Genomic DNA, 27,823 nt, shown 5'->3' on the forward strand with positions numbered 1-27,823 from the left:
CCCCTTCTTTCATTTGTGAGCTGGAGGCACCACGTCCGTGGGGGAAGATCTCCAGCAGACACGCTTCGTTGTGTGTGCCTGGGGTTTAATGGCCTTTTTTATTTTTCAGCAGATATCCTGCCTAGATAAATACCAATTTCTACTTGTGTGGATCTCTTGTAATTGATTCTTTATTAGCTTTTTTTCAAAGACAGTGAAATAAAAAGATCTGTTTGAAGAAAGCACAGAATGTCCATTGCTGCAATAAGAGAATAAATAAATCAATGGGTCTTTTCTACCAAAGGGAGCCCTCTGTGACCCTGTGTGGTGGCATCAGAGGGGAACCCTGGGAATGGCTGACCCTTGAAAGGAACCCCAAAAGCCTGTGATGTGGAACCAGCCTCCACCTGGCCTGGGCTATAATTAGGATTAATCAGGACTTCCTCTCCAATTCGGATTTTTAAACTTTATTTAGACTCTTCCATTTAAAAAGACAAAAAATAGCTTTCTGCCCTGATGACTCTTTCCATTGTTTTAATTACTAATCTATTTGATACCGTAAATTCCCAGGCAGCCAGCAGATAATTATCTGTGAGCACTGCTGAGAGCAGCCCAGAGCCGGGCAGGATTTCTTCTAGAAGCCAGAGGCCACCTTTGCAAACAAAGACCGTAGTCCTGAGATGGAGTGAGGGTGCGTGGAAGGACACACACACACACACACACACACACACACACACACACACACATCTTCCACGCCAGTGGTATCTGATTTCTGTTGGACAGCGTGGGTTCTTGTCTGCTTGCCAGGTAAGGTGGCACAGTGCTCGTAGTTTTTTGAGCCCAAAGTTCCTTGCAAATAGCACCTACGCAGGCCTGGGGCTTCTGTGAAGTGGCCCAGCCTCTAGGCAGCAGCCAGATGTGGCTGGTGAGGCTCGGGACGTGGTCAGGAGGGAGCCGGGCTGAGAGCTGCTGTGGGGAGGGTGGGGCTGGGTCCATCAGCAGCACTGGGTCTCGTTCACCCTGGTCCCCGAGTGCCTGAAACAGTGCGTGTGGCTTACTAGGCATCGGCATCAATACCTGCTCATGTGCGTTACGCCCCTGCTGTTCGCCAGGCTCAGCAGCGACAGCGTGAACAGAATTAAAGAGCAAAGCCCTGTCTGCGTACAGCTCACATCCGAGCGGGGAGAGACAGATAATGGAATAAATGGTAACGTCTAATATTTTTAGATCGTGACAAGCACAGTGGAGGAAAAGCCAGGAACGTGAGATAGGTTCTAGGGCAGGAGCCTGCCCCACCTTCAGGGTCTGGGGGTGCAGTGGGCACCCCCCAAGACAGCAGAGCGGGCACCGGGCACTGTGGGAGATGAAGTCAGAAATAAGGAGCCAGCGGCTCACCCAGGGTCCTGGCGGCTGTTGCAAGGGCACTGGCTTTTGCTCTGAGTCGAGAGGGAAGAGCGCGGGCGCTCTGGGCCAGGCTTCCACGCAGGGATGTAGGTTTAATAGCATCGCTTTGGCTGCTCCGAGGAGGCAGGACTAGAAGAGAGACCAGCTCCCGGGATATTCCAGGCGGGAGGGTGGTGGTTTGGGTGGAGTGGGGAAGGAAGAGGAGGAGGAGGAGGTCGGGGTTCATTCTGAAGCCACAGCCCGTGGGCTTTGCTTTGGGCTGAGATGTGGGACACGAGAGTAAGTCACACAGTCACCTCTGCCGCATTCTTTGGTCGGACAGGCCACCTAGCGTGACGTGGGGGAATCAAACGAGGACATCAACACGGGTAGCAGGGATCACTGGGACCATCTCAGAGCCTGGTACCGCCCCCTGGAGGTGGGGCAGGTGTTGGCACCACCCGTGTGTCCCTACAGCAAGGCAAGTGTCCTGCTCACGTGATCTTGAGAGTCAGGTGACAGTGGCCCGCAGTCACCCATCAGTCTTCCCTTTCTTGGTAAATAATTTTTTCTCCTTGATGACTGACTATATCACGTTCTCAATCCATTTTGGATTCGTAAGATGCCTCTTTTTTCAATTATTGAACTTAGAGATTGATTGGTCTTAAAATCTATATCTAAAGCCTCCGTTCTCTCCAGTTCTAAGCTCATTCTTTTCTTTGCTAATCCATGCTTATCCTGGACCATTTCTTAAGACCAAGACCTTCTCTGAAGTGGCTTTAACAACTAATCTCATTCAAAATCTGTCCTCAAGCCAGTTCCATCCCCACGCCCCCCAAAATAACTCCTAGGAGACCTCCCTTCCCCCTGCTGTCCCACCCCCCACCCCGCCTTCACTCCTGGCGTGGAGGCAGGCATCTGTGCTTTGGCCTTCTCCCCCTCAAGGTCACAGATGACCAAGGGAGGGAGCAGCACCTCCCATTCTGAGCAGCAGAGAGAAATAAGTGTGTCTCAGGGACTCATTTCTAGTGAGAAGGAGGCCTGTTGGTGCAGAGGGCACAGCCAGCCGAAATGCAGAAAATGCAGAGGAAGTCCTGGGAGCGCTGGGACGCACAGCCTCATGGCTGGTGTGCGGAGGGAGCCTGACCCTTTTCCCCACCTGGAGTAGGGAGGGTCCGGCAGAGTCCAGCTCCAGCCGTCGGGGCCGCAGGCGAGCATCAGGGGTGGGAGCGAGACTGGAAACAGAGATCGAGGCTCGGTTATGGTCATGGGTGCGGGTCTGTCCAGGTGCTGAGCCCACAGCGCAGAGTGGGCACTCTTGTCTCAAGACAGTGGCTGCAGCTCGGGCAGCCGGGATAACTGGTTCTCAGACACCCGGTCCCGGCAGCCTGGAGCCGTAACCAGGAGTCCGTTCAACCGCCGCCAGGACTCGGGGCTTCCCTCGGCCCATCAGCAGGTGCCAGCCAGGTGCTGCCTGCGCCCAGTACCCTGGATCCTGGCTGCTCTGCCCTTGACCTGGCACCTGGTTAGCCTGAGACGGGAACAGAGTGGGCGGGGGGTGCTTGAGGGGGGACGGGTGGTGGCATCCCTCTTCTTCACTGAGTTCAGACGTGATTAAGAAATAGAGGGAGGACGTAGGTGAAGATCAAAATACAGTGTGAATATTGCTGTGGTGAAACGAGGGGCACAGTCGACGGGGCCGGGGCAGGGGGAGCGCTGCTGGGCCCCACAGGCCCCGTTCCTCCACCTTCCCCACCCCCAGCCTCCGGAGGAACCGCCTCCCCGAGGGAAGCGCCGCAGGCAGAGGCAGCAGGTGCGTGTGCCGTGAAGACGACCCCGGAACACGGAGCTCTCACCTGCAAGGTCCATGGAGGCCCGGAGGGTGGAGTGGGTGGGGCCGGCCTGCAGGACCTTCGTCTTTGTCCCGAGGCAGCCGCTCTGGCCGCTCCCGAAGCCTTGTCGGCATTGTTACCAGATTTGTGTTGTTGAAAGATCAGCAACAGAAACGGGGAGGGGGACAAGGATGCCCAGGGGGAGGGGACGCACAGGCACTGGGGGAAGGGACGCCCAGGCCCTGGCCAGGGGGTTCCAGCGGGGGGGCCCTGCCCTCGCCTCCTGTGATCGATTCCCTTCTCGGGACCTGCGACCTCCATGGGCCAGATCCAGCTGCGGTGGGACCCGGGTGGGGTGGGTCGGGTGCTGGGCTCTACCAGATCCTGGGCAGACGGACGGTGCTGGGCCTACTCTTAGACCTCGGGCTCAGCATTCGGAGCCGAAGGCCCCTGTAAAGGGTGTTTTCTCTTCAAGCTCCGTTCTGGTGGGAAAGTGTCTTGCTTTGGTGTCTTTTAGTTTATGAAGCAAAAAGGCCGTAAAGAGATGTACTCTCTGCGTTTCCGAGCCCCCACCTCGCTGCAGCTGCTGGCAGACGGCCCCTCCCCTGCCCCGGGGAGGAGGTGACATGGTGATGAGGGGCCCGCACTGGTACACGGCCTCCCCTCAACGCCACCATAAACGGGTTCAGCTCTGGGGTGAGTGGGGAGGTTTAGCTGCGGGCCCAGCACTGCCCCCCCATCTCAGGCGTCCCCCCCCCAAATGAGGACCTCTGCTCCTCTGCCCCTCGGCAGCTGCCTTTTGAGCGGCTGCTGTGGGCCACCATCGCAAGGATGCCCCAGATGCAGCAGGGCCTCCAGCCTGCTCAGTGTGAGTCGGGTGGGGTGGGGGTGGGCCCCGACAGGTGACAGACATCCCCGCCCCACCCCCACGGAGAGCCTGGCCAGGGAGGACGTCTCAAGGGAGCAACTCCCCAGCAGACACCTGAGGAGCGGGTAGGGGTTTGTGACATGGAAGCTTAGGGGGAGGGGGATCAGAGGGAAGGCCCCCGGAATTTGAAGGCGGCAGAAGGCGCTCAGCCCCCCCGGGCTCAGCCTCAGGCAGGAGGCGGGTGAAGGGAAAGAGCAGAGGATGCTCTGATGGCTGAGCTGTGGGTTCGTGGACGGGCCTTGAACGGGTTTCCCGGGGATTTGTTTTTCCTGCGGGGGGTTGGGGGGGCAAGATGATTTAAGAGGTAACTGTTCTGAGGGGTTTTTTTTGGCCTTTTGTCTTTTGAGGGCCGCACCTGTGGCATATGGAGGTTCCCAGGCCAGGGGTCGAATCGGAGCTGTAGCTGCCGGCCTATACCACAGCCACAGCAACACAGGATCCGAGCTGTGTCTGCGACCTACACCACAGCTCACGGCAATGCTGGATCCTGAACCCACTGAGCAAGGCCAGGGATCGAACCTGCAACCTCATGGTTCCTAGTTGGATTCGTTTCTGCTGAGCCACGACGGGAACTCCAAGAGGTGACTGTTACTACAACTTCCCAGCTCGTTTCTAAGCATCTCTTGGCCAGTTATCCTTAGAGGATCTCCAGGTCTTTTCTCACCATTTTGACGCTTGCTTAGCGAGGCGCCTTTAAACCAGCCTAGAATTTTGTGTTGTCTTTTCCCGCGAAGGGGACTTCATAACATAATAAGTTAGGTGGGTTTTGAGGGGCTGGGCTGGAACCCTAACACCACACATGGCATTGCTTCTGGGTTGGAGCATACATTGTAGATACAGACTCACTGTCTTATGAATGGTATTTTGGGACATAATTCTCCATAAAGAACCCCCTCAGTGATTTTTAAGTATTTTGGGAGATTGCGAAGTTGAACTTCCTTGGCGTGTCAGTCCCGGAAGGAAAGCCGGGAATAGCTGGTGCCATGACTCAGGCCAGCAGGCTGGGCGTTCAGCGTCCGCTTCATTTTATGGGGCAGTCGGCACCTTCCAGCCTGCGGACCAGGTGCTGTTGTCCTGGGCACTTGGCAGTTGATGAATAATAATAAAAATGCAGTTCCTGTCGTGGCGCAGTGGTTAACGAATCTGACTAGGATCCATGAGGATGCAGATTTGACTCCTGGCCTCGCTCAGTGGGTTCAGGATCCGGTATTGCTCTGAGCTGTGGTGTAGGTTGCAGATGCAGCTTGGATCTGGCGTTGCTGTGGCTGTGGTATAGGCCGGCAGCTGTAGCTCTGGTTAGATCCCTAGCCTGGGAACCTCCATATGCTGCAGATGCAGCCCTAAAAAGACAAAAGACTAATAATAATAATAATAATAATAATAATAATAATAAAAACGCAGCAGTTCCCAGCATGCAACGGGCAGCTCCTCTGGGTGAGCAGAGCCAGCTCAAGAATGATGCACTGAGTGAGCCGTCCTCAGTGGCACCCCTTCTGCTGAGAGATCCTTTAAGGGAGTCAGTTAATCTAATTGCAGTCGTGGATCCTTGCCAGGCTTCTGGAGTGGAGTGCCCCCTCCGTGCCAACTCCACGTGACGAGGCAGGTGAACGCATGCTTCCCTCCTGCCCATCTCTGGCTCCAGGGCTGAGCCAGGTAGAAACCTGAGCGGGCGTGGAGACCTGGCTATGCCCCAAGGAGCCCGACTCCCGTGCCCTTGCTGTACGGCCTGATTCCACACGGGGACTTGCAAGCCCGCAGCCACCGCTCATCTGTGACAAGGCACTGATACGTGTCTTCCCTTGAAAATTTCTCTTCAAGTTCCCTCTGTGGTGCAAAGGGATCCGGCATATCTCTGCAGCCTAAGGGTGCAGGTTCAGTCCCCCGCCCAGCACAGAGGGTTAAAAGATCTGGTGTTGCCACACGACTCAGATCTGACCCCTGGCCTGGGAACTTCATATGCCCACGGGGCAGCCAAAAAAGAAAAATAAATAAATGAATAAATAAATCAAATGTATCTCTTCCACTTACCACCATATCAGAGCTGGAAGGTTTTTTAAAAAGTCTGCCACCAGCTCTGTCCAGCTTCTCTTTGTGGGGCCCCCTTCCTGTACCCGGAGGTGGTTTTGTGAAAAGCCGGGCTCCCCAGTACCTCTGCTCTGCTCTGCACAGGTGCCCGGACAGAGGGGCCCTGACTTACACAACCTCTCCCCTCCCTCCTCCTCCTCCGAGTGTGACGTCTCCACCCGCTGGTCAGGCTCCAGCCCTCTGGTTTCTCTCCGTCTCCCTCAAAATCTGCAGGCCTTTCCGGCCAGATCCCCGGGCGTATTTCATTAGAAGACAGGTGGCAAAATGAGGTTGCCGTGGGTGCTTTCTGATTGTGATCTGTGGGTTGTAATCACTCCTCGTGAATTGCGAAAGCCACTCCATTCAGCCCTGTTCCGTTTCATCTCGAAGATGTTCTCAGCTGCTGACAGGACGGGCCCCATCGTCTGTGCAGAGTGACGTGATCTTGCCCGACAGTGACTCAGCCTCTTGGCGAATCCAATTAGCAGCTTTGCAGCTACTTGCTCAGAGCGGCTGTGGTAGAGCCTGGCTGCAGGTGCCTTAGATGGCGGGATCGAGGCCCGCAGTCTGCTTGTTTGTCAGCAGCAGTCACCGCGGCCAGGGTGCACTAGGACGCACCCTGGGGGCCATGGCGCGTCAGAAGCCCACCTCCCTCAGCGTCCCCGGTTTTCTCTGTCCTCACCCGTGATGGACAGGGATGCGCCTGGACACTCATGGTCCAGGCATCTGGAGATCTCGTGACCGTTAGACTCCGTGAAGGAACTAGGGCCCAGAGGTGGGGTGCTTCCTCGGGACTGGCCCAGAGACCCGAGCCTCTCCTCCGCCCACGTGTTGCCCCGTCCCCATGCCAGAGCCGCCTCTTAGGAAGGGGGTACAGAGTGTCCTGGAGTGGCCCATGCAGACTGGCCCCAACCAGCAGGGCAGGTGAGGGGCGGGCACATAGCCCCTCTGGCTGTGTCCTTACTGTCACCATGAATGAGGTGTAGAAAAAATTTTTTTAAGTACATAAGATGGAGTTCCCGTTATGGCTCAGCAGGTTAAGAACCGGACTAGTATCCATGAGGATGTGGTTTTAACCCCTGGCCTTGATCAGTGGGTTGAGGATCTGGCATTGCTGTGAGCTGTTGTGTAGGTTGAAGACGCGGCTTGGATCCCACATTGCTGTGGCTGTGGTGTAGGCCGGCAGCTGCAGCCCCGATCTGACCCCTGGCCTGGGAACTTCTGTGTGCTGCGGGTGTGGCCCTGAAAAGAAAAAAGGAGTAATGAGGTAACTTCACGGAAGTGCCCAAGACAAAGTGGAAATTCAGCACCTGAAAGTCCCTTCCACCTTGATTTAGGGGCATCGAGGCAGGAGAGTCAGGGAGAAGGAGCGAGAAAACACGTTTGCATGAAAACATTATGAATCAGTCCCTCCCACAAACACTGAAAAAAGCAGGTGGTGGAGGGGCCCTGCTTTGGACATGAGTGTATGTGATTGACGACAAGGAGGAAGGGGCCCCTCTGCCATTTTGCTTGAGGGCCCAGAGTTAAACCATTACCTTTATTCCAGCTCAGGGCTCTGCCCACATCTGTCAACAGATAGGACGTCCTGCGGCCGCCTTTCTGCCTAGACACTTGCCGTGGTTTGCGAGTTGCTGTTTCTGTCATTGGAATGGACCTAGGTCTCTGTCTGGTGGAGGCCAAGCGAGTGAGCCTCTTTTAATGAACTGTGACATGATGGGCCTGACACAGACGGGCAGGACCCAGCATCACCTCCCCACCTGAACATCCACGTGCATTTCAGGGCTTTGTCCCACCTGCCGAAAGGGGCACGGTGGATCTGGCTTTTCTCCCTGCTCCATTTGGACTTTTCCTGTTCCCAGAGTAAACTGCAGAGAGCGATTTTAAACAGCAAAACCAACACGCTCCATCTTCCAAATAGTGTTCAGTCAACATGGTGCTTCAGAGGGCGCCTCGCCAGCCACTTCCCTACAGTTTTGATCAAAGCAGGCAGTGGACTGAACCAGCCCCGTGGCGGAGCTGACAGAGGGTCCATCATGTGTCCTGCCGTTCCTGGAGGTGCTCAGAGGCTGGGCACAGGGTGAGGATGAATGGACAGGCCTCAGCACCTGGTGCCCAGCAGATCACAGGTTGTTTTCTTTTTAAGTGAATCTGGTGACACAGAACTTTTTTATTCATCGACATGTGTGCACTGCTCATTCAACAGATGAATTAGTAAAGCTGAGAGTGCTAATGCTCATTGTAGTAAGTGCTGTTTTATTGAGCACTCATTTTGTGCCCAGTGCTCTGTTTTGATCTTATCTCATATATCTATAAAGTATGTTTGATTACCCCTCCTTCAGGGTGTTAGAAATTCGGTTTAGAGAGAGTCAGTAACTTTCCAGAATGAGAGCAGCCGCTGCAGCCAGGCCCTCATCTTTCCACTGACCTGCTTCACCGTGTGTTTCTGCGAGTAGTCAGGTCCTGCGGGAAGCCTGGGGCTGCTGGTAATGACCCGGCCAGGAGATGAGTTTTCCTGAGTTATTTACTCCAACTCAGGGCATCTGGAATGTCTCCCAAGGTGGAGACCACCCTGGATAATGGAGACATCTGAAACCACAGCTGCTAAACCGTGCCGACGAGAGTGAAGCTGACTTTCACTAGGTTGTGATCTACGCCCTCGTATTATCATTGCTGGCTTTTGCATCCATTTCTTTTTGGGTTCAGTTTCCTTCCCAAACTACACCTTTCAGAGGGCTTTCGCTGCAGATGTTGAGTGGTAAACTTTCTCATTGCGCCTCACTTTGTCTGAAAATGTTGTCATGTTGCCGTTATTCCAGAAAAACAGCTTTTTTTAGCTGAGTATAACTAATACACGTTGACATTTTGTTGGTGTTGTTTTGTCACCTCTTGACCTCCTTGTAGCTATTGAGAAGTGGCCTTTGTCTTTAATTTGTCCTTTGTAAGTTCTCTATTTTTTCCCCTGCATTTGTTTTTAAATCACCTCTCAGTCCTGGTTGTTCTGCAGTCGCATTGCAATGTGCTTAGGGAAGACTTTTTTTAAATCCCATTCAGAACCTATTGTGCTTCCTGTGAAGTCAGTCAGACAATGAAACACCAGCATCAAATGCTATCACTTCCATGTGGAATCTGAAAAAGGGACAGAATGAACTTCTTTGCAGAACAGATACTGACTCACAGACTTTGAAAAACTTATGGTTTCCAAAGGACACAGTTGGGGGGGGGGCGATGTACTGGGGGTTTGGGATGGAAATGCTATAAAAATGGGTTGTGATGGTCATTGTACAACTAGAAATGTAATAAATTCATGGAGTAATATTTTTTTTTAAAAAAAAAGAACTTATTGTGCTTCCTGAGTCTGAAGACTTCCTTAATTCCCAGCTGGAAATTTCCCAGCCATTATGCTTTCAGATATTGCCCCTCTTTGTTCTCTCTCTAGTCTTTTGGTACTCATATTCTTACCCTCTCCTATATTTTCATTTCTGTATTTCTCTCTCCTGAATTCTAGACAGTTCCTCAGATCTGTCTTCCAGTTTATTAATTTTCCATTCAGCTGTATCTAATCTGTTGTTTAATTCTTCTTCCACTCATTTTAAAATTGTATTTTTATTTCTATACATTTACCATGTAGGTTTTTTTCAGACCTAGTGTTTTTTCTTTCCACAATGTTCTTTCACATCTTTTATGTCTTTATGTGTTTCAAGTCCTTTTAAGTATTTAAATTAACTTTTAATCCCTTTAAGCACTTTTTGGATTGTTCTTGTATTTGAGATTCTTGGGATACTAATCCTTCCGTGTTTTTTATCTAGTGACTCTGGCATACAACGGTTGTTTCTTCATGTGTTCTGTATTTTTTGACTGTGAGATTATGCTCCCAGGGGCCTTTCCTGAAGGGATCCCACGTGGCTAGCCTTTTCTCCAGGGCTGTTCTGCCTTTTCTTCTGCCGAGTATAATAGGTATCATAGGGTGAGCATCGTTCCAGGCCCAATTTTGTGTGGATCTCGGCTTGGGGATCTGAGGTATTTCTTAGCCTACTGTCATATCAAGGACGCAGCCCCCAGAGTTTCAGCTTTGTGCCAGAATCTCAGGTCCAACTTCTTGCTTCATGTGAACCAAAGCCTTCATCTCCATTCTCAGGTGGACATTAAGATCTGACCTCTAGGTTACAATAACCCATACGCTCCCTTCTCTAGGCAGCTGAAGCATTCGTAACTTACTGTTGCAGGATTTTTGTGTGTTTGTTTGTTTTTTGCACCTGGAAATTTCTTCTCGCTTTCGTCATCTACTCAGCCATCACTTTTTAAAAAGCCAGTGTTCCTATATATTATTCAGAACATCTAGGAGTATGTAACAATAGGGTCTTTAGTTTATCATATTCTGCCGTCATTCTGGAATCATCCTAGCTGACCACTGTCTTATTCTGAGCGAACTGTCATACATGGACCAGATTGTGGTAGAGAAGGAAGCAGACTTCCTCTCTGATCACCTGCTCTATCAGTCTGTGCAAAGCAGGCAGTGAGTCCAGCTCCACTCTCATCCCTGTGCCCAGGAAAGACTCGGCATGGAGCAAGGGAGCCTAAAGGGGTTGGACCACACAAGCGGTTTCTTCAAGGCGTGGCTATCACGTTGGCCCCCAGGCCCACAACCAAAGTGTCTTGTTGACTCTTTGTCTTTGAAGCTAACTCATGGACAGTTTTATTGAACCTTGCCTAAGCATTTATAATAGGCAGCATTCAGCTTCAGCAAATTGATTGCTTTTCTCCAATATACCAGAAATATAAGCTTGGTGTCTTTTTTTGTTTCTTTTTTTGAAGTAAGAAAATATAAAAAAAAAACAAAAACCAACCAAAAAAACACATTTTTTTTCATTTGTTTGAAATGGACAGCTGCAACTCAGTAATATTTTGTTTGGGTTTTTTGTTTGTTTGTTTGTTTGTTTTTTGGCCACACCCACAGCATGTCGAAGTTCCTGGGCCAGGGATCAAACCCACACCACAGCAGCACCCAAGCCATAGTAGTGACACCATCAGGTCCTTTAACTGCTAGGCCACCAGGGAACTCCTCCATAATATTTTGAAGTGGTGTATTGACCTCTTTAGTTTATCATATTCTGCCAGTTTATTACTACTTTCTTCCAAGTTGCTGACAATGCTTTGCATACATGGCTTCCATTTTTCCTAACGAGGGACTAGTTAGGAACAAACAGCATTTCTTCGGTTTTATTGAGACCTGGAGAGGTCCATAGATTTATCCAAGTAACAAGACAGCCAGTCCCCCCAAAAAGCTGTGTGCTTGAACCTACCCACCTCCGTGGCCCCAAACGAAATTGCTTTTACATGCAAGTACATTTTAGAGCTGTTCCCTCAAGTTTCATCAAGGGAGCAGCCTTATGAAACCGACTGCCTCAAAATAGCAACGCAGCCTAGATGTTGGCCGCTAAGTCAGAGAGCATCCCCACCCTGGGACTAAGAGCACAGCCTTATTTATTTATTTATTTATTTATTTATTTATTTATTTATTGTGTTTTAGGGCCGCCCTCGAAGCATATGGAGGTTCCCAGGCTAGGGGTTGAATTGGAGCTGCAGCTGCTGACCTACACCACAGGTCACGGCAACACTGGATCCTTAACCCACTGAACGGGGCCAGGGATTGAACCCACGTCCTCATGGATACTAGTCAGGTTCATTACCACTGAGGCACAGCAGCGGGAATCCTAGAAGCAAAGCTTTAGAAGCCACTGGGCCCCTGAGTTGGAGCCGCACCTGTGCTGCCTTCTACTCGGGGGATCTGGGGAGACTTTCGTAACCTCTCTGAGCTGTAGTTTTCTCACCTGCAGAATAGGGGGGATAATTCCCCTGGTGACGGGGCCATGATCAGAACTAGTGAGGGACAGCATGCCGATGTGTCAGGGACTGGCAGTCACAGTACTGCTCATCTAAAGCTCCCTGTACGAAGCCCCGCCTAGACGCTGCTCTTAGAATGTTCCCCCGGGGTGGGTCTCCTTCCTGGAACGGCTGTCATCCCCTCCCCTCTCCTTGCAACCTATCAGGCTTCTTTCCCTGTGGCCGCGGGTTCTAAACCAGGTGTGCGTCCTCACTCGCTCAGCTCGCCACCTACACGTCCCTGCTCTGCCTCCCGGCTCTGACTTTGCCTTCTGCAGCCTGATGTCTCCCTCATTCGGGCTTTTTTTCTGTTGTATTTTCTCCCAAAGATGAGGATAAAATGAACCTGCTCACCGGTTACTACGTAATAGGTCCTTTTTCCCTTTACAGTGTTGTTTCTTTCTTCCTTTGCCCTTTCTTTATCCTTCCTACACTTTCTCTGCTAAGTAGTATTTACTAAGGAATTAACTTTTCCCTTTTGGCCATAGGTCCTAGTCGTCTTTCAAAAAGCATCTTGTCATTCGTTTCTTACCGTGAGATCCCTGTTGAAAATCGGTCTACCGCAATGGACATTAATAGGGTGGCGGAGGAGCTCCCACTGTGGCACAGTGGGTTAAGAATCCGACTGCAAAAAAAAAGAGAAAGAAACCTCATGGGCATGGAAAACAGACTTGTGCTTGCCAAGGGGGAGGGGCAGGGAGTGGGATGGACGGGGAGTTTGGGGTTAGGAGGTGCAAACTGTTGCATTTGGAGTGGACAGGCCACGCGATCCTGCTGCATAGCACAGGGAACTCTATCCAGTCACTTGTGATGAAACACGATGGAGGATAATGTGAGCAGAAGAATGGGTATATATGTGTGACTGGGTCCCTTTGCTGTGCAGCAGAGCTCGACAGAACACTGTAAATGAACTATAATAAAGAAAAATTTAAAAAAGAGACAGAGAGAGAGAGAACCTGACTGCAGCAGCTCGGGTGGATGCAGAGGAGCTGCGCGTCCCTCCCTGGCCCAGAGACTTCCCTGTGCTAAGGCCGCAGCCATTGACAATAGAAAAGCCTGGGAGAGTGTGTCTGGGGGGAGAAGGTGAGAGGAAACTCACGGCCGGGAAGGGGTGGGGGCCCAGCTGGTCCACACTCCAGCCGCAGCCCTCACTCTCGCGCTCACGGCGTCTCCCTGGGCCTGTCCCCGTGGTCACAGCCAGTGAAGTCACGTGGACACAAGATGCTGAAAGCTACCGAACTTTATAAAGGCCATTGTCCGTATTGCTGCTGTGGTTATTGTGACAGTTTCTTCCGTTTTAGGAAGACTGCCTGACGGCGAGGCCCAGAGCTTTCTTTGATCTGATACTATTTGGAATTTTAAACGTCGTTTTCCTAAGAAGTTGCCCAAGGTTGGAGGACAAGTTTCAGACAGTGTGGCCTCTCGTGCTGGCTCTTTGGGGGAATAGGCACCTCGGATAGTCGCGTCCTTCTCCAGATGGTGAAAACAAATCCGTTGGGGACATGGGTGGCAGTGGCATGACTCTAACATGAACGCACAAGCATTCCAGCAACTTCTGAGTTCAGGTGACACCACGTCCTCCACATGCTCTGGGTTGACGGCCACGTGATGCTGTTCCGTCCTCAAAGCTGTTTGGAATTCACTCTTTTTTTTTTTTTTTGGTAGGAATTTTTGTAGGACCAACAATAAGCCACATCCGAAAATGTATCCTATAATTTTATGGCTGTGCTTTCTTGTAGCACATATGGAATATTATGCAATTAGATTACTTTTCCTCACCCAGTTTTAGCACTAGATTCTGTTTGGCCATTTGCAAAAATGAAGTTTTTCTTTTATCCTGATAACTTCATTTATTTATTTATTGTCTTTTTAGGGCCACACCCGTGGCATATGGAGGTTCCCAGGGGAGGAGTCGAATCGGAGCTGTAGCCGCCGGCCTACACCACAGCCACAGCCACACCAGATCCGAGCTGTGTCTGCGATCTACACCACAGCTCCCGGTAACGCTGGATCCTTAACCCACTGATCGAGGCAAGGGATCAAACCTGCAACCTCATGGTTCCTCGTCAGATTCGTTTCCGCTACGCCACGACGGGAACTCCAATCCTGATAACTTTAAATAGCCACGTGTAAGTACAAAGTGCTCTCAAAACCTGCTGACTCTCGGATGTTCCCGCTGTGGCGCAGTGGGTTAAGAACCCAGCTGCAGCAGCGCTCAGGTCTCTGTAGAGGAGTGGGTTGGAGCCCCGGCCTAGCACAGGGGGTTCAAGGATCCGGCGTTGCTGCAGGTGTGGCTCAGGTTCAATCCCTGGCCCAGGAAGCCAGGAACTTCTATGTGCCATGAGTGTGGTCATAAAATTTAAAAAACGAACAAACAAAACAACCTACTAACTGTGAGTAACCCTGCGAGGCAGTTGTCACCCCTCTGTAAACAGAGAAATGGAAGCTCACAGGAGTTGAGTCCATCGTCCTGCAAGCTCTCAAGTCAGAGCCCGGGGGTCCGAGCTCTGCAGCCTGTGCTTTTCCTGCTCTGCTTGCTGCCTTGAGGCTCCGCGCGACCACGGACTTCTTGTTCCTTAGAAGATCGTGTTCCCCCACATAGCTCCGATCGTATTTTAAGCCAGTCTCACTTGGATTTGTAGGTTTTGAGCTGAGTTCAGGCAAACCATTGCCTCTCTGTGCTCTGCTGCCTTCTGCTACAGAATGTGGGGTGGTGTTGAAGTTGCCCCCCAGGGAGCCTTGGGGGTGCTGATGAGCTGCTGGGGGGCGGGCGCTGCGAGGGCGCGAGGCCGGGCCGGGTGGGTGGGGGCCTCAGGCCCGCATCAGCTAAAGCGGCTCTCCTTTGAGCTGTGCTGGGTACGCTCGGGATTTAGAGGCAACAAATCGGAGGCTGGGACATGGGAGGGAGCCAGTGCTTCTGGATCTGAAAACAAAAGCGACCTGAACCATGAGGCCCTCCAGGGACCGAGCCCTCCCGATGACCCTGGCCTGAGCTCTCGGAGGCGCTCTTCTCCACGTTCTAGACGCAGAAGCCTGGAGAAGGTAGCGACCTGACCAAGGTCCTGTGGCTGGGGAGAGGAGACACTGAGAGTTGAACTCAGTGCGCCCATGCATCCTGCAGTGGGTGGGGGCACCCCTCCCCTCCCTTCACCAGTTAGCCCTCCCCCCCCCAGGGGTCCCAGCACACTGACCTGCTCATCCAAGTCGTCTGCCCTTTCCTGAAGCCCCGTGGCTCCGTGACCCTCTTCCTCGCACCCTTCGGCCCGGTGGCAACTCTCACTTGTAGTTCTTTGATCAACACCTGTCTCGGAAGCCGGACTGTCAGCTTCGTGAGGTCAGGTCGGGCTGGTTTTGCTTTGCTCTGTCTTATTCCCCCATGAGGTGCTCGGTACGTAGCAGAACACATACCATACAAGGGATAGTCACTTCGTTTGTTGAATGACTGGACAAACTGCTGGAGAGACAGATGTCAGGCCCCCCAGGCAGTGAGATGTCAAACATTACATCCCTCCCACCTGCCCACCGGTGCTCCCGGGAGCCCGGCCTGGCCGTCGCGCTGCCTTTCTTTTTGTTTGTTTGTTTGTTTGTTTGTTTTGTTTTGTTTTTGCTTTATCTAGGGCCGCTCCCACGGCATGTGGAGGGTCCCAGGCTAGAGGTCGAATTGGAGCTGTAGCCACCGGCCTACACCAGAGCCACAGCAACGCGGGATCCGAGCCATGTCTGCAGCCTACACCACAGCTCAGGGCAACGCCGGATCCTTTAACCCACTAAGCAAGGCCAGGGATCGAACCTGCAACCTCATGGTTCCTAGTCAGATTCGTTAACCACTGTGCCACGAAGGGAACTCCAACGCGCTGCCTTTCTGCTGGTGGCAAGTCGAGTGGTCGGCGGGGCTGTCCTGGGGGAGAGGGACTGGGATGAAGCCAGGACCGAGGAGGAGAGACACGGGAAGCCCCTGCCAGCTCCCTGTCAGGGGAGCTCCACCGGCCTGTGCAGTGGAAGCTGCGTGGGCGGCCCCGGAAGTAATCCAGGACCAGTGCATCCCTGTGCTTCCTGGTCTGGGATCCTGGGATTCCAGAAACCTCGCTGCTCGGAGGAGGAATGCATATGGTCAAATCTCAGGGCCGTGTTCCTGCCTAGAGCACTGGGGCTAAAGGAGCTCGCCCTCCCCCCCAAGCCCCTCTTTTGCCATGCTCCCCCGAAACCTCTCACTCACCGTTGGTCAAGAGATGACACTATGAGTTAGACCCAGAGAGTCCTTCTCAAAGGCCTTTGCAAAATAACCATAAATCATCAGAAATGTGTCTAAATTTCTCCTCACCATCGTATGCTTCCTTCAGGATTAACTAGACACCGAGTCTCCCCTCAAGTAAGTAGCCCATTTCCCCCGTTACTCACTACACAGGTAACTCAAAGCTCTAGGACATGCCTCTCACGGGGGATCCATGAGTGATGGGGTTGGGGGTGGGTTGACAGCGCACTCCTTGGTTGCGTGACATATCCTGTTATATCTCAGTAACCTTCTATTGTCTGGGGGTGCGAGATCTGAGGTTCACTCAGGACCCACCTCCAGATGCAGTGAAACTGCCAAGAGCAGGGTCCTCATAGGATTCCAGAGGGATCTGAGCCTGGGCTCTGTGGTTTTGACTGATTGCTCAATGACGGGTTTGCAGTTGAGGCTTCTTAGCCAGGAGTGTAAGGCCCTCCTCTGTAGCCCTCCCCAACCCATGGCTTCCCGCCCCATTTCTGTGCCCCGTGCCCCCAGACGAGCCACTGAAAATTCCTTCCACCTGTCCACGCGTGCTCATGCTCACGACGCTGCACCTTTGCAGAAACGGCCTTTCCCCATCACCACTCATCCACGTGCCACATTCACGTCTCATCCTCCAGCCCCAGTTCCACTGGCACTTGTGTGCAGAGCTGGCTTCCTGCTGTCATTGTACCCAGCCCTCCCCCCTTGGATCATGCATCTTCCTAGGTGGTTCTCCCCCGGGCCACATCGGCCTGGAACACACACTTGGCATCCTTTGCTGACATGGAAGAGGAAGCGTCGTGAGCGCCCCCACCAGCACCGTGTGTATTCTCCCCACCTAGACTGTGGTCCTCGCCCTTCGCCTGCCCATATCCTACTCGTCCTTAAGATCTGGGGGTGATCTCATCTCCCCACTAGTCTTTCCCGACTCCCGTGTCATTTACAATCTGTGTCGCATCCACTGCACATTTAGTGCTAACAGCTTTGTCCTGCTAGGGGGGACGATGTCTTAACACCCCCCACCCCCACCCCCGTGGATGGTCCTCTCGCCTAATCCGCCTTTGTCTTTTGTGGGGATTCTTCTTTCCTCGCTCCCCTGCCGCTGTGTGGCGCTCAGGACCGCCCCTGTGTGAACAGTTGGGTACCGTTCCTATCTCTGTTCTTCATCTCCCGCAGCATCTGCGTCAGCGCAGAATAAACAAGAGGGGGTCAGTTGATGGAGCCGAAAAGGTAGCTCTGCACGTAGCAAAAATCTTGGCGTTTTGTGACCTGACTCGTCCATTGAGGTGTCAGCCCGGAGTTAAACTCAGCTCTGTCGACTTGGGCTGTGGAAGAACACCTCCACAGCCCAAGAACACCTCTTCCAGATTTTCTGCACCGACTATTGGAAATCTGTGCAACGTGAGATATTACCCCAAATTCGTTAGAAATGTAGGAGGGTGGCTTGGAAGACAAAAGAAGAGTCGAAGAGCATTTGTCAAATACGGTAAAAAAAAAAAAAACCAACCTTGTTACGGCATTATGAGCAGAGGTGGTCTTCAAAGCCGTTTGTGTAAAACGTAGGGCAGCCTGGCTGCCAAGTTAATGAAGTCAAGACGATGCGCCATCTGGGAAGATGGAAACCAACCTGCTTGTTCTCTTGTGACCATCCCGCCACCCGCGTAGCAGTGGTCTGGTGGGGTGTTTGTTGTTGTTTTGTGATTGGTTATTTTTAGCATAAATATGGACATTCCCAACTTCCATTGCTAGTAATAGTGAACTAGGTTGTTTGGGCCAACGCTCTTCCTCAAAAAATGTTTTTATTGCGATAAAATATACATGACATAAAATTGACCATTTCCACCTTTCGTTAAGTGTACATTTCCGTGGCATTAAGTCCGTTCACATTGCGGTGCAACCGTCCCCCCCGTCCAGCTCCAGGACCTCCTCATCTTCATCAGCCGAAAACTCTGCCCCCTTGAACACCAACCCCCTGTCCCCCCAACCCACCCACCCCTGCAGCCACCCTCCTCTGTCTCAACGAATGTGACTCCTCCAGGGACCTCTCGTAAGGGGACTTGTATGATGCCTGACCTTCTGTGGCTGCCTTACTTCACTTAATATAATGCCTTCAAGCTTCCCCCTGTGTCGTATTAGGATCTGTTGGTACGGAGGGGGCAGTGGAGGCTCAGACAGCCTTTCTGGCCCTTTCTGTGTGGCCCAGACTGAGGCGCTAGAATCTTCCGTTCCATGAAGAATAATACCATTAACTGTAGCCTGAACTATACTGAACGCTCTGCATACACTGTTTTCATTCAGTCCTTCAGAAACTCTACGAGTCCCATGCATCTTAGAAAGAGAAGCTGGACCAGTAATGGGAGCTGGCTCGGGTCCGGGAGCTGGGAAGGGCTGGGCCAGGCTGCACGCTTGTGCCTCCCCACGAGAGAGTCATTTAGAAAATTCCCCCGAGCAGCTCTTTCCCTATGTACATGCCCGTGGAGACCACAGACACCAGCCCCGCTGCCCGCCCCTTCCTCCTGACGGCCTGGCACCGTCACTCCCTGGGAGGAGCCAGCGAAGCTGCAGGATGGATGGGCATAAAACTTCCCATCAAGGCTTCCCTGAGGATGTGACAAGTGTTTGACGCGAAAAGGGACATCTTGTCTGCAAAGTGTGTGTCTCCCAGGACCTCTTCAGCTGCCATCGAGTGGGGAGACTGGGAGCTGAGGGGCAGGGGGCGGGGGGAGGAGCTGGGGGGCAGGAGAGGGGGTCGGGGGGGAGACTGGGAGCTGGGGGGCAGGGGGTACAGGTCTGAAAGCTCAGCTCTCCCTCCATCGGGGCCTGGAGTGGAGCTTCCCTCCCCAGGCAGTAACTGTCAGAGGGACCATCTGGTGTGGTTTCTTATGACAACTCCAAGGAACGGAAATCCCTGGGGAAGGAATGGCAGCCGCAGCCGCAGCCGCAGAGGCGGTGACACGCACTTTGCTGTCCGCTCCGGGATGGGAAGCGTCTTAGCTGCTGAGAGTGCTCGATGGGGCGGGGGGGTGGGGGTGGGGGCAGGAACAGGCCAGAGGGTCTCTTACAGCCCAGGCTCCACCTCCCATGGGACGTCTTGTTGGCAGGCCCGCCCCGCTGTCACCCACCCCCGGCTGTCCGCTACCCCACGATGCCAGTGCGTCCCTTGCTTTCTCACCCCCAGGAGTGCCCGTGCAGCTGTGCCCTGCCCTGGCCTGTCTGCAGATCCCACCTCGAGCCCTGCCCTTCCCTTTCGCCCATGCGGGCTCCGCAGGGGCTCTGACTGGCCGGCTCATTCCCCTAGACCCTCCTTTGTCCCCTGAATGGACACTGGGAAGCAGAGCCGGAAGGAGCCTGGCCTCTCACTCTGTCCAGCCCTCTCCCTGGGGAGGTGAAGGCCTGGCTGGGGCCTTGGCTGGGGTCTGGGCTGGAGCCTGGCTGGGGTCTGGACTGGGGTTTGGGCTGGTGTCTGGCTGTGTCTGGGCTGGGGCCTGGCTGGGGCCTGGCTGGGGTCTGGCTGGGGTCTGGGCAGGGGCCTGGCTGGGGCCTGCATTCCTTCCTGCATTAAACCACCGAGGCCTCTGTCCCCCCCAAACCCCAGAGCAGTTCATTAGGCGACAAGCACAGAGTGTTGGACCCCAGGCCTTGTTATCAGGATGTCACTGTCCCCTCTTCCCTTTGGCTTTTCTTTCCTTTTAACGGAGGGAAGGCAAAGGGGAATGACTGGCTTGGTTCCCAGAGCACTTGTTTAAGTCGTGCCCGATTCTGAGCCGTAATTCACCCCCCTCCCCGACTCCCACGGCTCATCCTCGTTCAGAGCCAGAGTTCCCTGTCAGCCCCATGAGTACAGGAGGGGACAGAGCAGCGGGTACCGGCGCCAACCCTGCACTGCTGAGCTCTCCTACTGCATCCCGCCCCATCAGCACCAGCCCCAGGGAGGCAGAGGAAGGCTGGAGGGACTGGTAGCCGGGGCTCCAGCTGCGCTTCCAGGTTCCTCTCCACCCATCACGCCCCGTTCCCTTATCAACCAGCCCCGCCCGGATCCCCTTCCCATCCCACAGTCCCCCCACCTGAGCCTCCCGACTCCCAGCAGGCATGGGGTGCAGCCGTGGGGGGGGGGCACACTGAGCTTTAGCGTCATCTCAGGAGCAGGAGCGAGTCAGGGGTCCCACTGCCTGTTACTCCGAGAACGGGACCTGTCCTGTGACAGCACTGCCCCTCCCGTGCAGAAAGGAGTCCCTCCTGGGCGGGTGACATCTGAAGGGTCTGTGGTCACAGGGACCTGTTCTGGGAGGTGTCCGGCACACCCCCGAGAGCACGGGGAGCTGCTCTTGTCCCTGATGGAGAAGCAGACTTTCCAGTGGGATGTCCGGAAGCACTGACCTCATGCTTGGTGCCTGTGCGGACGCCAGGGCCAGCCCAGGGGTTAGATGACGGAGGTGCCCCAGCCCTGGCCAGGGTCCCCTGAGGGCCCCACTTCCTTCACCAGGCCTGTCGCTGGCACTGGCACACTCACCTGGAGGGCGACGCTGAGCTTCTCACTGACCTTAGGACCGGCGACTTAGGACATGGTCGTCGTTTCAGGTGGGCAGCACCTGAGCGACAGATAACTCGGTCTTTTTGTAGCTCGCACTCCGCCAAGGTTGTTGTCCAAGGCCGACCCTGTGCCCTGTGCTGGTCCTTCGGTCCTTCCAGCTGCTCTGTTTCCTGCCTGGGGGTTTGCACCCCTCGCTCCCCTCCCCTACTTCGCCCCTCCCCACCTCCGCCTCTGGCCAGAGCTGGATGCCTCTCTGTGCGCCTGTGTTCTTTGGGGTGCATACCGGGAGTGGGATCGCCGGGTCTCCCTCTGCTGAACTTTTTCTGAGGTGCCGCCAAACTCCTTTCCGCGGTGGCCGCACTGTTGTGCATGACGGCCAGGTCGCCTGGTTTCAAATCCAGCCCTGCTGCTTGTGTGGACGTGTGGCAGGTGACTTCTGCTCTGTCTGCCTTGGTTCCTCACTTGTGTGGGGGGACTATGCTCTCTATACCGTCGGGCTGTGATGCTTAAATGGGTTTGTGTAAGTAAAGGGCTTAGAATAGCGCCGGGTTGTAAGAGGCGCCACCTAAGTGTCTGCTGCTGCTCCCGAGACAGCAGGGCCTTGGGGGTGGACGACGGAGAAGCTTTGGGGCTAAAAGGGGCTGGGGTGGGGGTGGAAGAATCAACAGGGCCCTAATTCCGACGCTTAGCCACAGGCTCAGAGGGGGGTCTGATCCATGACTTTCTGGCTTCTGACCAGCAGAAGGAGGATGGGGTATGTCCCCCATCTGAAAGCTCCAAATAGAAATTTCTAGAAAACAGACAAAAGGCAGGTCCTCTCCCTCCCTCTCTCTCTCTTGCTCACCGTGATATTAGGAAAAGGCAAACCTCATTGATTTCCAGTTGAATCTACTGAATTATCGCCAAATGTTCTGCCAAATATTGTTTCTCTCAATTTAAAAAATTAATCCGTATGTTTACAGTTCACTTGCACCCGTCTCATCCAGTGTTTTGTAAAAGCCGTTTGAATCCCAGGAATCCGTGGGGGGCCTCCTGGGAAACAAGGAGGTAGATTTTTTGCCCTTTCGTCTTTGGTTGGGCATCTCAACTTCTACCAGCCGTGGTACCAGCTCTGCAGCGAAGAGACAGATACCTGTGCCGCCGCAAAAATTTCAGCAGTGTCACAAGGACACTTTGGCCTCATCCTCGGGTAGCGCTTTATGGCTTTAGAGCCCTGACACCTCTGGGATGTGTCTCAGCGGCAGCCGGAGAGGTTGATGGTCAGAGCTGTTGCCTCTTCGGACGGAGGGGAAGCGGGGAGGCAGGCGGGAGGAGCGCAGAGCCGGAAAGGAGGAGCGGGGCCTGGGACCCTGGCCACCGCTGAGCGCAGGGCCTCCGTGAGTCAGGGAGGGGCTCGGGGGACGTGCTCCTGCCCAGGACAGAGGGGCAGTGGCCTCCCTGCAGGAGACTGTGCTCCTAGCCTCGCTCCGGGCTGCTGACTGCTGGGCCCCCAGATCCTGCCCCGGCACCTGTTCTAGTAAATGCTGGCCTCAGCATTAAGCAGCCCCCAGTCCCACTGCCCTTTTTCTGGCCCTTAACTAGCTCCTCCTCCCCGGGGTCCTGCATCCCTCACATACCCAGATGCTGCCGCCCCCCTGCTTGATGCTGCTGCGTGGGAGGAGGCCCCCTTTGCACCAGGGCAGGAAGGCGAGTCTCCCGGCTGCCACGAGAGCCAGGGCAGGGGGGCAGATGGGCTCCACCTCTGCAGGGGACACTGTTTCTAGAGGACCCCCCGCAGGGCAGGCTTTGCGCCTCCAGCACCAGCACGAGGCAGTCTGGTCAGCCCGAAGTCCACGGCTGTGCCTGCGGGGGGGAGCCCGATGCAGCTCCTCCACAGCCGTTGCGTCAAACCCTGTGGCCTGGTGTCTCTGGAGATCTGGGTTCTGCAAAAGGCTTCACGCCCCGGAACCAGGAAGCACGGTGGCCCCGTGCAGCCAGCTTGCTGCTGCGCCCACAGGGTGCACCTCATTTAAAAGCCACCAGCTGAGGTCCCACGCACCAAGCTCTTACAACAGGCCACGTGTGCTATGCGCCTTTTCTCTTGGCTCCGCTTTGAGCCACCCTATGCTACAGACATGACGGTGATCCACCTTCTATAGACGAGGGAACCGAAGCCCAGGGGAGAACCAGTCAGTGGTGCCCGGAGAGAAAAAGCACCACGGGGCCTGGACTGGGCCGCTGGCTCCAGGGCCTGCCCTGTGGCCTCTGCACTGGCTGGTGCCCTGGGCCCGAGGAGCGAGAGGAGGCCTGTGTTGGCTGAGAGCTACTCACTGGCCCTCTCTACCGTCACCTCACTGCTGCTGTCGTTGTCATTGTCACCGTCATTCCTCTAGGCAGGGCAGCAGAGGGCACGAGAAGGCTGTGGCTGAATGCAGTCGGGGGCCGTGGACACCCAGCGGGCAGTGGAGGCTGCGCCGGCCTCCTCCAGGCCTGAAAGTGGATCCCCACCCCAGGGTTCAGTGATTGCCTAAGCACTCACTCGGCAGCTTTTATGCAGCGCCTGCTGTATGCCAGACATTGCGCAGGGCGCCAGAGGAGCAAAGTGGAGGGGCACGGCTGGGGGCCAGGCTGCAGGCGTGCACAGCATGTGGGAGGGAGACCGGCGACCAGGGGACCCGCTGGGGAGACGCAGAGTCACGGGCCTGCCCACGCCTGGCCCACGCCTGGTGGGGCCCACCTCTTTGCTTGTTCAGTAGAACAGCTTTACTGAGGTGTAATTCACACGTCATACACCCGCTTCGAGTGTACAGACTGCAGACGGTTACTTTGGATGAGGGGCAGGGGGGCCCTATGAACAGCACGGGGAACCCTGTGTGACCCGGTCACTTTGCTGTACAGCAGTGATGGAAGAAAGGTTGTAAGTCAGCTACACTTTAATAATAAACAAACAAACAAACAAACAAAAGTATACAGATTGCTGAATATAAGTGAATGACCTTGAAGGACGCTGCTCTGAACGTTCAAGTACCAGCAGGTATGAGGACAGCCGCTTGCGTTTCTCTCGAGCGTGTGCCTAGCAGAGGAATCGCTGGATCCCGTGGCGACTCTGTGTTTAACTGTTTGGGGAGCTACCCATGTGTAACTTTCGGGGTTCCTCCAACTGGTTCCCCAGCGGCTGCACCATCTTACGTCCCCACCGGCCACACAGGAGGGCTCTTCTTTCTCCAACACTTGCTGCTTTCTGTTTTGTGTGTGTGTGTGTGTTTGATTATTGCATCTTAGCTGGTGTGAAGTGGCATCTCACTGCAGTTTTGATTTGCATTTTCCCTGATGCCTAAAGATAGTGAGCATCTTTTCATGTGCTTCCTGGCCATTTGTTTGTCTCCTTGAGAGAAATCTCTTCGGATCCTTTGCACATTTTTTTCGTCAAATTGTTGTTAAATTATAGGAGTTCTTTATGTATTCAAGATACAAGTCCCTTACGAGGCATATGCTTTGCAAACATTTTCTCCCATCTGCAGGCTGTCTTTTCATTTTCTTGACGGTACCCTTTGAAGCACAAAACGCTCCAATTTGGGATGAAGCCCATATTCACCCCCTTTTTTTTTTTCTTTCGTCACCTCTGATTTTGGTGTCGCATCTCCTAAGGAAGCTTTGCCTCGTCCAGGGACATAAAGCTTTACTCTGTTTTCTTGTGGGAATGTTATAGTTTAGGTCTTCCATTTCGAGTTTATTTTTGTGTAGTGTGCAGAAAGGGCCAACTTCATCCTTGGGTGCGGCCTCCCCACTAGGCAGAGAGAACGTGGCGCCACGTGTTGGGTTGAAGTCGTGGGCGTCTGCCCAGGACCCACGCGTCTGCTTCGGCCTCTTCACAGCGGCGAGGAGGGCAGGCCCCAAAAAGGAGGAACTGGGGACTTGAAGGAGACACAGAAGTGCCCGCATGGGGGTTGCTGGCAGCATCTCTCTGAGGAGGTGTTGCATTGCCATGTGTCTTGGCAGCTGCCACGCAGTAGAAGCCTCAGTGCTGCCATGACCCCGTGACCCCAGAGTCACCCAGCCAGCAGCCCCGTAAAAGCAGGAGTGACTGACTGACAGACAGCACAGCTGTCCATATGCGCCCCATGGCCTGCAGGGGTGCTTGGTTCCCAACCTGCTCTGCTTGTCAGGCCCGTGGGAGCCCGAGGCCCTTCCGGCTGCTGAATCACCATCTCCAGGGCTGCCCAGGATATCGGATTTGGAAGAATCCCCCTTCCCTGGGGGACTCGGAGGCACCCAGCCCAGGAGCCCAGCACACCCGCCCTGCCCCTCTGTCTGCAGAGGACGCCGCCAGCCATCAGCAGGAGCGCTGTCTCCGTGTGGCCCCGTTGGCGGTCGCGTGCCCATCCTCAGCTCTCGCTGCTGCTCCCACGGGCCCCTCACCCGTCCCTCCTGCACCTGTCCCTCTCGCACCTGTTCTTCACCTGTCCCTGCCTCACCTGTCCCTCTCGCACCTGTCCGTCCCTCACCGGCCTCTCTCCCGTTCTCCAGGACGCACAGGACCAGCCACTGCTACCGCATCACCTACCGCCACATGGAGCGCACGCTGTCCCAGAAGGAGGTGGGGCACGTCCACCAGGCCGTGCAGGAGGCGGCCGTGCGGCTGCTGGGTGTGGAGGGTAGGTTCTGAGGTCACTCCGTCCCTCACCGCAGCCCTCCCCGGACTCCGGAGTCACTGAACGGGAGAGAAAAGGATCCTGTTTGTGGACTCGGCCGCATCAGTCGTCTGGGGACAAATGGGTCCGTCTCAGGACTTTCAGAAAATAAAGGATTGCTTTCAGGAAACGGTTGACAGTTGTCTTTTATTTGGGAAAGGTCAGGGAGGAGCAGTTATGGCAGCGTCACCTTCTCTTCCATTTAGAAATGCTTTGCAGGTGGCACTTGGTGTGGTTAATGGCCCCCGGGTTCCACTGCAGTGTAAACGCCCAGCACGGTTTCTTGCCCGACAGGGTCTTCCGCACGTGTCACGAGCGAAGCCACACACAGCACCATCGGAAACTCCAGATCCTGGGAGCTGAATCAGCTCCCGTTCCTCTCCCACCCCTTCGTTCTCTGTTTTGCAAAGGGCAGGCTGCAGCCAGGGCACGGAGGAAATGCCAGAGCTCCCTCAGAAGTGGGGGTGTCGCCTCTGAGCGCCAGGGTTTTATTCCCTTTTCACATATGGGGGCTTGGAGCCAGGCCTCTGGCCCCAGGGTGCAGGTGGAGCCGCCTCCTGCCCCAGAAAAGAGAGCGCTGCCCCCTTCGCCTCCCTCCGAGCTGGGGAGGCACGTGGCCGATCCTTGAAGCCCTGGAGAGTTTTGTTTCCTAACGGGAGGCCTCTGCTTCCAGAGACGACCTTTAAGGGGGCACAGGGGGCTTTGAAGTCCCCCCCCCCTTGCATCCTAGGCGCTTTGTAGCCTGCCTGCTTAGCTCCTGACCGGTTTCCTAATCAGATTCCCTCCCTGGTGTGATGCTGGAGGCTGATGGACAGCCCAGCACTGGGATAAATATTTGATGAGGGGGCCATTAGCAGCCAGCGGCCTGGGGGTGGGCAGCTGCTCTCCAGCGGGAAGGGGTGGCTTCAGTGTCATTTTACCCTGTTCCCCGTGGGGACCCTTCCCTTGGATGGTCACGGGAGTCGGGTGCGGCACCCCCACCCTGGCCATGCCTGTGCACCTGCTGGGGCCTCGGGCGCTGCTCCTGAGAGGGTGGGTCAGCGGGGGCGCGATGTGGGGGAGAAAGCTCCGCCCCAGGAGTGTCTGCTGGCAGACCATCATCCCCCATCCGGCCTTGCGCGGCTGTACCAGAGCCGCCTTCATCCCCAAGGCCGGTCAGGCATCCGTGGAAATCCTCGAACCAAACAAACTGGGTGGGTGACCCCCAGAAAGCACAGCACTGCCCCTCGGCCTCCCACCTGAGCAGGTATCTCTCAGGTGCTGTGCTAGTGCCCAGCACTCTGCTGGGGCCGGGGGAGGGCTGACGTTGCCGGCCCTCCCCCGAACCTTCCTCTCATCGCTCTGTGACGTGTCACCCGCCGCTCTCTCCGTTTCCCCGGGACCGGAGTCTGAGGCGTCTCAGACTTGACCAGGAGCACGTCCGGGAGGGCGGGCCTCGCCTCCAGCCCGCCGCCTCCGTTAAGCTGGTGATGGAAGATGGTGTGCGAAAACTGTGTGTGAGTATGACGGGGTCACCGTGCTGGACGGCCGAAGTCAGCAGAACAGCGCAGACCAGCTCTAATTAAAGAATCAAGACCAAAAAAAAAAACTTCTCGCTAAATGGACATCAGCGGATTGCTGGGCCCGCCTGCCCTCCTGCCCCCCGGGGCCTTTGCTCCGCTTCCGAGGGACCCCTGCGCAGCGACAGGGCCAGGGGGTCGGCAGGGAGGAGCCAAGGGCACAACGGCTACCAAGCCCCTCATTCCTCCGCGCCAGCCCCTGGCTGCCGTGGGTTACACAGCACGTTACCAGGACATTGAGTGGCCAGGGCGCGCTGACCTCGGTTGGCTGGTGTCTTCAGAGGCCTGGCGTCAGGGCCACAGGTAGGGATTCCTGTGTTGGGAGAACGCTGGGTCCTCGGCTCCTGGGCCGGCTGCACCCCAAGCCTGCACCCTCCATACCCTCTGGAGTCAGGCCGGACGGGCCTCCACGGAGACATCTGGGTGTCTGGCCCACACGGCATGAGGATGCCTGGTCCCAGGCCCAGCTCCACGACCGCTAGCTCTGTCCCGGGGGAAGTCACTCTTGTCCCTCTAGGCAGCGGGCTGCTAGGTCCCAGGGCTTGCTCATCCTAACGTCCCAGGGTCCCCCCTCCCCACCTGACCACCGATTTCAGAGCAGATGTCGCTGATGCCCCTTAGGTTCCAGCCTCTACGCCAAGGGTGGCACATGTGGCATCCTCTCCTCCCCGCCCCCGGCCTCCCGACCACCCTCTGCAGCGGGCCCTTGGTTGGGGCCGTGGCCTTTGCTCCCCAGGTTTGG

The 27,823-nt window shown here is 55.0% G+C and overlaps 1 protein-coding gene across 9 annotated transcripts in view; it reads left to right on the plus strand.

The window, feature by feature from the left end:
* Positions 1-25,652, plus strand: part of FARS2 (phenylalanyl-tRNA synthetase 2, mitochondrial) — a 369,093-nt gene extending 343,441 nt beyond the window's left edge. For all 9 annotated transcript variants that reach the window (XM_047794436.1, XM_047794437.1, XM_047794435.1 and 6 more), the window contains one exon: positions 25,359-25,652. In XM_047794436.1, the coding sequence (XP_047650392.1) occupies positions 25,359-25,497 (139 nt within the window). In that variant the 3' untranslated portion in view covers positions 25,498-25,652. The remainder of the gene's footprint in view (positions 1-25,358) is intronic.
* The last annotated feature ends 2,171 nt before the right edge of the window (positions 25,653-27,823 follow it).

The sequence above is a fragment of the Phacochoerus africanus genome, chromosome 9 (assembly GCF_016906955.1).
Source record: "Phacochoerus africanus isolate WHEZ1 chromosome 9, ROS_Pafr_v1, whole genome shotgun sequence".
NCBI lineage: Eukaryota > Metazoa > Chordata > Mammalia > Artiodactyla > Suidae > Phacochoerus > Phacochoerus africanus.